At 45.5% G+C, this 12722-nt stretch overlaps 1 protein-coding gene across 7 annotated transcripts in view; it reads right to left on the bottom strand.

Annotated features, from left to right (window-relative positions):
- Pde8b (phosphodiesterase 8B) overlaps nucleotides 1–12722 on the bottom strand; it is a 223323-nt gene that overhangs the window by 74051 nt on the left and 136550 nt on the right. For all 7 annotated transcript variants that reach the window (XM_075976288.1, XM_075976286.1, XM_075976282.1 and 4 more), the window contains exons 3-4: nucleotides 6390–6580; nucleotides 2998–3057 (exon numbers count right to left, since the gene is read on the bottom strand). In XM_075976288.1, the coding sequence (XP_075832403.1) occupies nucleotides 2998–3057; nucleotides 6390–6580 (251 nt within the window). The remainder of the gene's footprint in view (nucleotides 1–2997; nucleotides 3058–6389; nucleotides 6581–12722) is intronic.

The raw sequence follows: 12722 nt of genomic DNA, 5'->3' as shown, positions 1-12722 counted from the left end.
TTTGCATGGGAGGGAGCCGCCCTAACTCTGGGTCGCCCTTCGGGTTTGGGGCAGATGTAGGAGAGCAGCCCCATAAAAGGAGATGTCACGCATGCTGCTTTTCACAAGTCTATGTCCCTAACGCAACGAGGTGCTCAGTTTCCTCCCCAAGACCCGGCTGCGTCCAAATCTCAAGGTGACTCAACCTTACAGTCTATAGGACCATACAACCAAATGGGAAAGAGGTGTAAATCTGAACAGAAATCCAGAAGCAAGGGAAAACAAAAACTGATCACGCCACCCATTTCTTGAGACAGTTTTCAATACTGAGCCCGGAGCTGGGCCATGAGTAAAAAGGTAGGGTGGGGACCTTGTCACGAGGATGTCAGTTGTCACCATCAAGAAAGTGTCACCTCGAGGCAACCAGAGATGTGCATAGGACACATTCCTTGAAAATTAGGGAAGACCAAAGCTACAAAGAAACCTTGTCTTGAAAAAACCAAAAAGAAAAGAAAATTAGGTAAGACAAGAGGCAGGGGAACTGGGTGGAAATGTCATTAGAAAACAGAAGACCCAGTTCGTCTGTGACTCTTCCCATAGTGATTCCTGTCAGAGGAATCGTTTCCCTGACTCCCGACTTTCTGCCTTCTATGAATGAGGCAGTACAAAGACTCAGTGTAGTAATCTTCCACTTCCTAAACTTCATGGTGAAGACAGAGGCACTAGTTTAGCATCATTCTCTATATAAGAAGCATTTGATAATAATAATAATAATAATAAAACAGAAGTATCGTAACAAGCCATAGAAAACCACCCCTAGTCAAGGACTCGTAAACATTCTTTTTTTTTTTTTCCTGAGACAGGGTTTCTCTGTAGCTTTTGGTTCCTGTCCTGGAACTAGCTAGCTCTTATAGACCAGGCTGGCCTCGAACTCACAGAGATCCGCCTGCCTCTGCCTCCCAAGTGCTGGGATTAAAGGCGTGCGCCACCACCGCCCGGCTTAACATTCTTAATATATGAGAAGGAGAGAAGCATTTTGAACTCCAGGGAATAAGCGAACTTGGGAGATGCTGCGTAGTGTGGTCTCCCAGCATCATGGGCAAGGATCCTATTCAGATCTCTGGAGGTAAGTGGAGAAGGAGGCTGACCAGGTCCCGACTCACTCTTTTTGGAACCAGTATTCCACCAGGACAGCGAGTATCGGCACCCACGGGGACAGAGCTTCACCTTCTTTGGACCGCAACCCATAGAAACCATCACGCAAAGAGCCTCTTGGGCAACATTTCAACACAGAGCTCTGCTCAGGGCAGGCCCCTGCCGCCATGGCTTCCTCTTGTGCCAGCATGACCTGTTACAGTGCACTCCTTTCAACTCTCCCTGGGCCAGGCTGCCCTGCAAAATCCCAGACCTTATTGTCAGAGCTGCTGGCCAGTCTGCTTCTTCGTGGTGGAATCTGTGCCAAATGCCATAGCAGAGCCAAGTCCATCAGGTCCTGGGCCCTGATTAGGATCGTAGTCGCTCTGAACCTAATAACAGCCATTAATTGACTATGACAAATTTTGCCACTGGCAAGAATTCCAAGTATTGTGGCACACACACAAACTACTTCTTCCTCTCAGCCAGCCCTGCATTTTAAGTGCAGAACATTCCAGACACTAATCCCAGGAGAACAGTCTCTCATCCCAGGGTGTCTCTGTACCGAGAGTCAGGCCAATCTTCTTTGTCGTCCACAACTAGCCCAAGTCTGTGGGCTGCTGTTAGCCACACAATGGTCCTCCCCTAAGCCCCACAATCCTTTTCCTGCGATGGATTGGCGCCTCTGTACTCCCATGCCGCATTCTTAAGTGACAACTCAGGCACTTTCCTGTCTAAAAGATGAACTAGAACAACGTCCTCTCCAGAGTTCTCAGCTTTCTTACTCATTTTTGGCATGTCATGTTGATGAGAAACCTATTTTCCCCCTGAAGTGTGTGAAAACGTGCTAACAGCAATTATATAAGAGAGAGAAGGAAAAAAACCACCCTAAATATTTTTGGAAACTTGGAAAACAAAGCCCTCAAAGCAAGTTCTAGAAGGGGCATTGCACAGTCTAAGATATGCTCCTCACAAAGCTGGTTCAAAACCTGGATTGCATCATGTAAGTGTCTCAGATGGAATAGTAATGCTAGGTGTGGGGGTGCTGCTGGGGGTGGGGGTGAAGCTGAGGGTATAGGTGAAGCTAGAGATGGGGTGCTGCTGGAGGTGAGGGTGCTGCTGGAGGTGGGGTGCTGCTGGGGGTGTGGGTGCAGCTGGGGTGAGGGTGAAGCTGGGAGTGGGATGCTGCTGGGGGTGTGGGTGCAGCTGGGGGTGTGGGTGCAGCTGGAGGTGTGGGTGCTGCTGGGGGTGGGGTGCTGCTGGGGGTGTGGGCCAGCTGGGGGTGGGGGTGCTGCTGGGGGTAGGGATGCTGCTGGGGGTACAGGTGAAGCTGGAGGTGGGGTGCTGCTGGGGTGGGGGTGCTGCTGGGGGTGCAGGTGAAGCTGAAGGTGGGGTCCTGCTGGGTGTGAGTGTGAAGCTGGGGGTGAGGGTGCAGCTGGGGGTGGGGTGCTGCTGGGTGTGAGGGTGCAGCTGGGGGTACAGGTGAAGCTGGAGGTGGGGTGCTGCTGGGGGTGAGGGTGCAGCTAGGGGTGGGAGTGAAGCTGGAGGTGAGGTGCTGCTGGGTGTGAGGGTACAGCTGGGGGTGGGGGTACTGTTGGGTGTGAGGGTGCAGCTGGGGGTGCAGGTGAAGCTGGAGGTGGGGTACTGCTGGGGGTGAGAGTGCTGCTGGGAGTGAGGGTGCAGCTGGGAGTGGGGGTGCTGCTGAGGGTGTGGGGTCCTGCTGGGGGTGGGAGGTGTTGCTGGCGTGGGGTACTGCTGGTATTGAGAGGTATTGCTGGGGGTAAGGGCCTCCGAAAGAAGTGAGAGTTTCTATTGGGGGTGGGAGAAGCTGCTGGTGTCAGAATGCTACAGGGCATGCTGGGGTAGGGTAGACGGTGGACTTACGCTTGTGAAACCACAGCCAGGATCACGGTGTGCTCAGAGGGGTTGGTGGCCCGGATTGACCTGTAGAAAGAAGTATCAAGTCAAAGCAGCGATCTGGGCTCTGTTACATTAAAACTATTATGGAAACTTCTCTGCACTGATTGTGGTACCAAATCAAATCGTCCTTCAAAGAAAAAGTTTCAGAACACACGTGAGGCAGCAAAGAAAGATGACCTTGGAAACTGGAACAACATATTTAATTAATTAATTTAGTTAGTTAGTTTTGTAATTGTTTTAAACTCCTGAGCCATTTTCCAACAGGCCAGACTCGCCAGTTTTCTACTTCAAAACTGGCAAATTCCACTTGAATTTCCTGTTTTCTGATGGAAATCTGACTCTCTTTTTTTTTCTGTTACAAATATAAGATATTATTCTTTATTTTTCTCCATAGAAGTTTGGTGCTAAGATGCACGTACAGGAGAGGTTAACTGGATTTGCCTAAAAACAATTATAAAGGGTTTAGTGGGATAATTTTTAAAAGACTTTATCCGAGTTTTCATTTGAAGTTAGGCCAAAATGACAAGATATCCCTAGCATGGGTTGTACTGAGCAAGACGGTGCAGCAGTTCTTGTTTTCCCATCTGACTCTCTTTTTAAGAGCATGGCAGTACTATAGACCTTCGATGATCGTTTGGTACCTAGGCGGCCAACTAGGTTGGATTACTTTCCTTTGAAAACAAGAGATCATACAAAATAATAATAAGATTAACAACGATAATATCAAAATAGCAGAATAAAATTGATCTAACAATAAAAGTTAAAGCGCTTGCTGGCAGACAGGCAGACAAATGAAGCCTAAATCCTGCTAAAGATCACTCAGTGTCCCTCTCCCAGTTACTATGTCATTGATGCTTCTGTACTTGGCATCAGCTGGCCTTGAGAAATTAGATTGCTGAACTAGGACCCCCTGTAGACAATCAATGTATTCCTTAGCAATTCCATAGACTACAAACACACGCAGGCTGTAATATTTTGAGGTTTGTGACCCTTACAAGATGTGTGATGTTGCACAAGCTCAGATTCTAGACTGCTCTGGTCAGGGCTCCGTGAATCAGCCAAGCCTTTAATAAAGGGCCACATTCTTGAATCTATGGAAATCAGCACTGACCGTTTGAACCTGCACCTGTGGTCTGACTCCTGCTTATTTTGAGATCTTTCAAAGAGGAACCGTGTATCACCAAGACAGGTCCACTCCAGTGCTGGTGCTCGTCACTTCCGGTTCCCATCCAACCTCCCACAGAGCAGGTTCCAGAAGACTCGGTTTACATGTGGGAGCCTAATGGATAGACACTCACAAAGGAACCAGTTCCCATATGATGAGAAAAAAATACAGCGTCCGAGAGGCCCTCTCTGAGATCCAGGGAGATGCTGTACCCATCTTCCTTTCACATAGCTTCTCCCACCCAGTGACGTGATGGGGACACACTGCTAGGTCACCTTCTTAAGAGCCTGGACTTAGACAAGAGGATAACTCACATACTGAACATGCTGAGTGGGAGCCGGATCTTGACTCCCTTTGTGACTGGCCCCTGCTTTTCGGGTTACTTCTTGCTCCCCAGAGAAATTGCTGTTAAGAGGGACTCCAACGTCTTCCCGGTGAGAAGACTAAGGGAGATCTGGAGGTGTGTCAGTCTGGGGTCAGGATGCTAAATGAAGGGAGGCCGAGGACCTAGGCCCACAGAGGACAGAAGGGAATGTACTTCTATTGGCGCATGTCCACCGCTCATCTCAGTACAGAACACTGCTGGCTGTCAATCATATAAGAATCTAGCTGCCTCTAACGGAACCAGTAACAGACAGTTAGCACATAAATACATACAACTTCCTTCCGACTTCATATTCCCTGCTGCCTTTTTGAGCACCTGTAACAAAGACACAAACATCATGCCTCTATCTCTAAGGAAGAATACAAAGATTATCCATCTAGACCTTAGTGGACGCTTGTCTTGAGTTATTGTCTACCTGCCCTTGTACACCTGAAGCAGTGTTTGATTACAGAGCCATACGAGATGAGTGAGCAAGAGCCAAAACCCAGTTCCAGCCTGAAAATCATTTGTTTTGTTTGTTTTTTATTCTTTGAGATGGTGTCTGGCTATGTAGCCCAAGCTGGTCTTGAACTCAGTAATCCTCCTGCCTCAGTCTCCCAAGTGCTAGGATAACTGAAGTGTTCCATTATACCTGGTTAGAAAGAAAATATATTTCTTAATAGTAAAAAGATCATTTTGTATGTGTGTGTGTTACTAAATAGGAAAATATTTCTATGGAGAAAGGTAAGATTTGAAACTGATAAAGCACTGGTTAGTAGCCAGGCGGTGGTGGCACACGCCTTTAATCTCAGCACTCGGGAGGCAGAGGCAGGCGGATCTCTATGAGTTGGAGGCCAGCCTGGTCTACAAGAGCTAGTGCCAGGACAGGCTACACAGAGAAAACCTGTCTCGAGAAACAAAACAAAACAACAGCAACAACAACAAAAACCCAAACCAAACCAAGACAAAGCAAAAAACAAAAAAAAAAAAAAAACACCCCACAAAAACCCCACTGGCTAATTAAAAATTCTTTGGGAAAATGCAAGTCATCAAAAAATAACAAGACAAGGCAAAGCCTGTGACAAAAAAAAATTTAATCCATTAATATTTTTGTCAGGATACTAAAAGTTTTAAGAATCAATTTCTTTATTTTTAATTTACTAATATTCAATAAAAGTCTGGCCCCATATGTGACTGGACTCTGTCCTGTTCTCAATTAATTAGTGACACTTGCAGGCCGAGGTCCAAGCAGTCAACTTCTGTTGAATGGCTCAGTTAACATTGTGCGTCTACTTATGACCAGACAGGTGCTTGCTCCCTGAAGTGCAAACGTTTGTATAAAAAGGTGGGGGCATGGGCCCAGGGAAGCCTCTGCCACTAAAGTGACTGCCTTCTTCCCTCCATGTCTGGGAAGCCTGCTACAGAATCTACCCATCTGTGTCACGTATGGAAAAAAATCTCTGCTTCACACATTTCTGATGTTCATTTTGGGACAGAATAATGAAGTTTAAAATATCTACTTTAAATCTAAACTACGTGTAGTAAAAACTGTGTGAATTTTAATGACTCTTTGATGAGCAATACTCCGGAGGGGTGGGGGACCATCCTTTAAGCTGTAGAACGAGTCCAGCCTCTAAATTCAATGCAATTCAAATGTGCAGAAACGGGAAGGCAAGATGCGTCTGTAGGAAGGAGCCATGGCCTGTGTCTTGGCAATCCAGATCTATGACTCTCAGGTCAGTGCTGGGACCCACAGCTGTCTATAGAAGAAATTCATTTAGAGCCGATCAGGGGGGTTTACTAAGCAACTCAGACGGAGAAAGGTACCTGCACACCGCTTCTGCATCGAAGTTCCGGGTTTGCCTGTGATCGATCACAATGATCTCATGATGCTTGTCCAGGAAGCACTCAAGGGCCGACTCTGGAGTGCGAGCAATGTTGCATCTGTAGCCAGCCCTGTCACAGGCCCACCAGAAGCCGTCGCTCTGACTATCCTCCTTTGCAAAGATTAGCAAAACCTGAAACAGAAAGAAGAGCATCTTGAACCGAAATCCACACCCTCTGGACGGCACTGAAAACAGGCCGTGGGGACACTGGCTAAACACAGGGCTCCAGAGGAAAGCTGTCTGGGCTCAGCTCCAACAATGCCTGGGCTCTCCAAACAAGCTATACCATCTTCTTGGATAGGAGCTAGTCGGGAGGAAGGAGGGTAGGACACAGGTAGGTGCTCGATCATTCTAGTGAGGAGTGGATGCTGCTGGCTGCAGGTTTTCTTGCAGTCAGCTCTATCTTTAAAATGAGGGAAACAGCATCATTACAGACAGGATAAGTCACGTGGGTTCTGCAGGTAGCATGGTAATCTGCAAAGGCAACATCTGGTCCAATGCAAATGGTTTTTTCTTCCAAGTCCATGGAGGCTTCCTGTGCACGGCACTAAAATAGCTATAGAGACACAGGAACTTCAGAGTACTGACAACAACCGGAGAGATTAATGTAAACACCGACTCTTGCCAGCATGGCAAAAGACTGATCATGAACTGTGAGGCTGACGGAACCAAACTGAGGATGGCTTGCCTCTCTTTGCCTCATTGCAGAGAATAGCCCCACCCATGGAAAAGAAGGCAGGTGCCATGAAGACACTCTTCAGCATTCTTGAGCTCAGGAATTCAGAGTCTCTTGCAGCTGGAAGCTAGGGAAGCCTTACCACCATTTGCACCTCTTTAGGGTCTAACTTGAGCACTGAGAACGAAGCCTCGGGGAGCGAGGGTGGCCAGCCCAGTTCTTTGCCATGTTCCTCCACCCAGGAGAAGGCTGGCACTTATGAGCTGCCTGGTCAAAACTTGATAGTTGAGACAGTAACTGGTTTTATAAAAGCTACAAGAAGGTTATTCCTGCTTTATTTTTGAGAAAGGCTCTTGCTAGGAAGCCCCAGATAGCCTTGAAGTCCCAGCCCTTGAACCTGCTAAGTAACCGGGTTTCCAGGTGTGCACCACTGCAAAGGTCTTCACTATGATTCCGATCCTGCAGGCGTAAGGCATCCTTCAGCAATAGGGTGTGATGCAAAAACACAAGAATCGAAGACATTGCTAAGGCACGCTCCAGCATCCATTTCCGGTTTAAACAATTAGGACTAGAACAGTATTCTCTCAGCATGGAGGGCTTTTAAGGCAATACCATAGGTCACGGTAAAACACCCAAAGTGTTTCATTTATAATCAGAACAGAAATAAAGCCACAGTGCCCAACTGCTACCATTATGTTTTTAAAATATTGTATTACTTGAACATTAGAAATCCACAAGGAAGTAGACACGATAATATAATGGATTTCACCCACCCATCAATCAGTTCCAACAATAGCTAACTACTAGCCAATAGGGGCTTGTTCTATCCCTCCCTCTAACCCAGTGGTTCTCAACCTCCTAATGCCTTGATTCTTTGATACAGTTCCTCATGTTGTAGTGACACCCCAGCTATAAATTATTTTGTTGCTACTTTATAACTGTAATTTTGCTACCATTAGGAATTGTAATGTAAACATCTGATATGTGATCCCAGTGGGGGCTTCCACTCACAAGTTGAGAACCACTACTCTATCCCAAATCTTGTGTGTGTGTGTGTGTGTGTGTGTGTGTGTGTATGTGTGTGTGTGTGTGTGTTAAATACAATCAATGTAATCTTATCCACACATATCTGTTAAGCAGAAAGATTCATTCCTATAAAGACAAAACCACAATACTACTTCATACCTAAACCTCCCCCCAATAATCCCTGAACATGAAAAATATCCAAATAGATCGTCTATGTCAATCATCTCACACTCTGAATAATTTTCTGTTTTCTCAAGTATCATGTCTCCAGGAGCAGAAATATCTGGGGCTTTTTTTCCAGCATGATTTTAACATCTTTTTTATTTTTCACACATGATTTAATACCATCTGCCAGAAAACATGGGGCGGCTCTCTTTCTCTGAGGGCTCACCCTGACCAAGGTCTACCACTCCAGCCTGAGATGCTCCTAACCTTTGCAGACGCTGAAATGCCACTAGAAGAAAGAGGCAGGAGGGAGCTCTCCCCAGAGAGGTGAAGGGTGTTGACTGGTGGGTCACGACATTGGAAAGAAAGCCTTCAGATCAAACAGTTACTATGGCAAGGACAACAAGTAAGACTGGGTTGAAGCTTTCTCGTGCAAAAAGTCATGAGCCTTCTCCTTGGTGCAACTGTGATATTAATACGAGAAACAATGTGAATGTGTAGAAGCCCAGAGCCAAAAGCTGACAGAATCTTTTGTTTCACATCCGTCTGGTTACGTGATGGGTCTATAAACCAGAATCTCAACAAGCCACACCCATTTCATTGGGATCATTATGGTTCAATACTGACCAGTACAATAAGAATACAAATCTACTCTCTCCTATTGGACTATACTACAGAGTCCAACCCATCTTTCTCATTTCCCGTGTTTTTACACAAAACTGGAAGGTCTCACTTTTTTAAAAAAAAGTCATCAAAAGGTATTATTCCACAGATATTTCCTGAACACATGCTATATTCCTGATATCTTTAAAAAAAATCCCTTAGCATATGTTATTGGACAAAATAAAAACTCCTTGTTTGTCATAGTAAAAAGTAGCAGGCAGGGCTGGAGAGATGGCGCAGCTGTTAAAGGCTGGACTCAAAACTAGCAGGTGGAGTGAGGGAGCTCTGGAGTGGGTATCAGTACAGGGAGGGGGCAGGTGGTCAAGAAAGGAGTTGGTGTTTGGTAGTTCTCCAAGCAGAACTGTGGAAGCCCCTAAGACAGTGGTTCTCAGCCTTCCTGATGCTGTGACCCTTTAATACAGTTCTTTATGCTGTGGTGGCCCCCAACCATAAAATTTTCATTGCTATTTATTTCATACCTGCAATTTTGCTATTGCTATAACTCATAATGTAAAATATCTGTGTTTTTTGATGGTCTTAGATGACCAGTGGGATCGTAACCCACAGGTTAAGAACCACAGCTCTAAGAGGTTCATGACTATGTCTGGGGTGTCTGGGGTTTCTGAGCACCAGTGTGAGCCAGTGTGACCGAGGTGAGATGGAGGAAGGATGGGCAAAGGTCACAAGTGAAGCAGAGGGCTACACCATAGGAAGGTCATCTTGGCCAATTTACAAAAAAAAAAAAAAAAAAAAAACTAGGCATAAGACTGATTTAAACTAGGGACTGCATTAACCATGCTGTGACAGTTAATCTTGGTTATATCAACTTGGTTACATGTAGAATCTACTAAATCCAAGCAGCTGGGCACACCTGTAAGGGGTTTTCTTGAGTAGACTGCTTAAACTGGGAGGACTCCCTCCCAAGTCTGCTTAAACTGGGAGGACTCCCTCCCAAGTCTGCTTAAACTGGGAGAACCCCCTCCCAAGTCTGGGTCACACCTTCTCTGATGGCTACCTACATTAAGGAAATGGAGAAGGGAGATTTGGGTTTTGCCTGCTTCTCCTCATTCATCTATTCTGTGCCTGTGGCATTCCTTTGATGGTATTAGAACCCACTTCTTCTGGATTCTAATACAGACTGAAGAACAGCAGCTCTCTAGGATTTCCTGGGACCACTGAAACATCCAGTCTCATGGGCAGAACAGCTACTAGATCCTTGGCTTTTCTACTGGGAGACAACCATGGTTGGACTACTCACATCACAGTATATAATCCACTCTGATAAATCCCATGTGTATCATTATGACTCAATATTGACTGGTCCAATAAGAACACAAGTATATTCTCTCCTGTTGGAGTATGCTACAGATGTCAGTGAATTTTATTCATGTCGTATGTCTTTACACAAGATTAGAATGTTCCACTTTTTGAAAAAATAGTAAGAAGCAACATTCCAGAAATATTTCCTGAACATCTACTGTGTGTGTGTGTGTGTGTGTGTGTGTGTGCGTGTGTGTGTTGTGTTTATGTGTTTTGTTTTCATTCTTTCAGTTCCGATCCTACAGAGAATTCCGACTAACACACATGCCTTTCGGATGTTTTGACACCAGGACTTTGACATGGGGGAGACAGGAATTCTCAAGAGTTGATGGATTCCTGACTGCCCCGGCACTTGGACACTGTCCTCCTGCCCTAATCCACTCAGGACCAGACACCTACAAATTAGAAACAATCCCTATATCCATGGCCCCCAAAATTTCCCAATTGTCCAGATGTGCCAGTCTTAAACTTGCATACGCTGCCTGCCCTTATTGTCTCATAAAATCATAGGAAGGTGTCTGCACCTGTCACTTCCTGGTCCCCAGGACCCCTGAGTGACCTTGGAGTGTGTCTGAGTGGTCCCATTAGTGTGATGTTTCCCTTTCTTTTGGAAACTTGAACCATATTTTCAATGGCATATTTTTCATGATGCATTAGCTTACCTGAATAACAATAAAACTACTACTGATAATAATAACCTATTTTACATTTGAAATGGAGTGTTTATATTAGAAAAGTACTTACTAGAACATTTCTTTTGGTGATACTTAAACTTATTTCCATTTATAGCACATTGATTTAGAAAAATCAACCCAAAAGCACAATGGAAACCCATAGTTTTGAGGGTAACAACACAATAGCAACCATCTTGGAATGTGCTGGCCTATCTCTAGAAAATCATTTCTTCTCCAAGAAAGTCGTGGATCCGAGTCACCATCTTTAAGATCACAGCTGGTTCAAGGGTATCCCATTTCCAGAAATGTGGATTCCAAGAAGAAAAACACAGAGGATGATGACTGGGAACTGTGGCCACTAATAGTGGAGACATTGAAGGAAGGACTTGAAATTTTCACTGTCAAAGCGCTCAGAGGCAGCCGGGCCCCACTTCCCCTCTTCCAAGCCACGGCTTTGCAACTCTTCCTTGGATCCTGTGAAAAATATCTCTCTCTCTCTCTCTCTCTCTCTCTCTCTCTCTCTCTCTCTCTCTCTCTCTCTCTGTGTGTGTGTGTGTGTGTGTGTGTGTGTGTGTGTTCTGTATATATGTGTGTGTGTGTGTGTGTGTGTCTATGTGTCTGTGTTTGCAGTACTAGGAACTGAACTCAGGAACACACACTTGCTAGGCAATTACCACCCCTAAGTTACAGTCCCAGAGTCTTGTTGACTACCCAGGCTTTCCTTGAACGTACAGGAGCTATAAGCAAACATGGTTCATTCTGGACTGACCTCTGTTATGTTGGGTTCTGTTCAGGTAAGAACACAACTATAGGCAGCCTCTTCTGCATGGAAGAACTAGATCATAAATGGCCAAAGAACAGTCTGCATAAACACTGTGACCTTTGAAGGTTTCTGTCAAAACCCTGTGAGGTTTGGCTTCTTAGTAATAATATAGACAAATGAAAAAAGTGCATTTGCTCAGCACACTGTCGTTGAGATTTAGTAGCTCTCAAAGCTACTAAAGAAGAGCTGAGCAGTGCTGGTCACCTTCTAGCCAGAGTCTGATAGTGAGGTATAGCATCTCTTCTAAGCCTTGGCAAATGGTCCTCTGTATTGCCATCACACTTCATCCCTGAAGAAGCTTTAATGAATGTGACATGTTTGCCTGGCCCTTTATTCCCTCGTCGCATTAACTGATTGCCTTCACACTGGCTATGTGTCCAGTGTCCCTCAAAGACGATAGCAGCAGCAGCATTCTCCCCGGGCAGCAATTTCTCCTCTAATTCTGTTTATATTTGAGTGACAGGTCACAGCATCGTCACTTCTCACGGATTGCTTTGGGCTTTCTGGTTCATTCCTCCATCCATGAGGAATGAACATAGGGAGGGCAAAGCAACTGCACACATAGTTGTCCATGCTCTATCTAAATGACAGGTGGGCAGGAACCAGTGACAGAGATCTTGAAAGGGTGACACGAATGGTTACTGATCATGCTATACATGATCTGTGGGCTATCGGTGTGGTCTATACTTAACTATGAACAGTTAAGACACTGTGCTCTGAAGTCGGGGGTCTAGAGGTATCTAACTATTCTTCACATGGTGAACCTTGGGTTGTATGTGCAGAGTCCTTGTCTGCCAGGCGAACAACCTCTCTAGCTTGTCAACACATAGAACTTTGTCAAAAATTTTTTCATAACCATAAAGTTCCATTTGTTGTTCACCCTATGCCAGAGGTGCATGCCCAGAGGTGATGTTGAGAATCGTCTTT

This window comes from Microtus pennsylvanicus, chromosome 6, assembly GCF_037038515.1.
Source record: "Microtus pennsylvanicus isolate mMicPen1 chromosome 6, mMicPen1.hap1, whole genome shotgun sequence".
NCBI lineage: Eukaryota > Metazoa > Chordata > Mammalia > Rodentia > Cricetidae > Microtus > Microtus pennsylvanicus.
The sequence above is the reverse complement of the archived record's forward strand: the minus strand, read 5'-3'. Positions and strand labels throughout refer to the sequence as shown.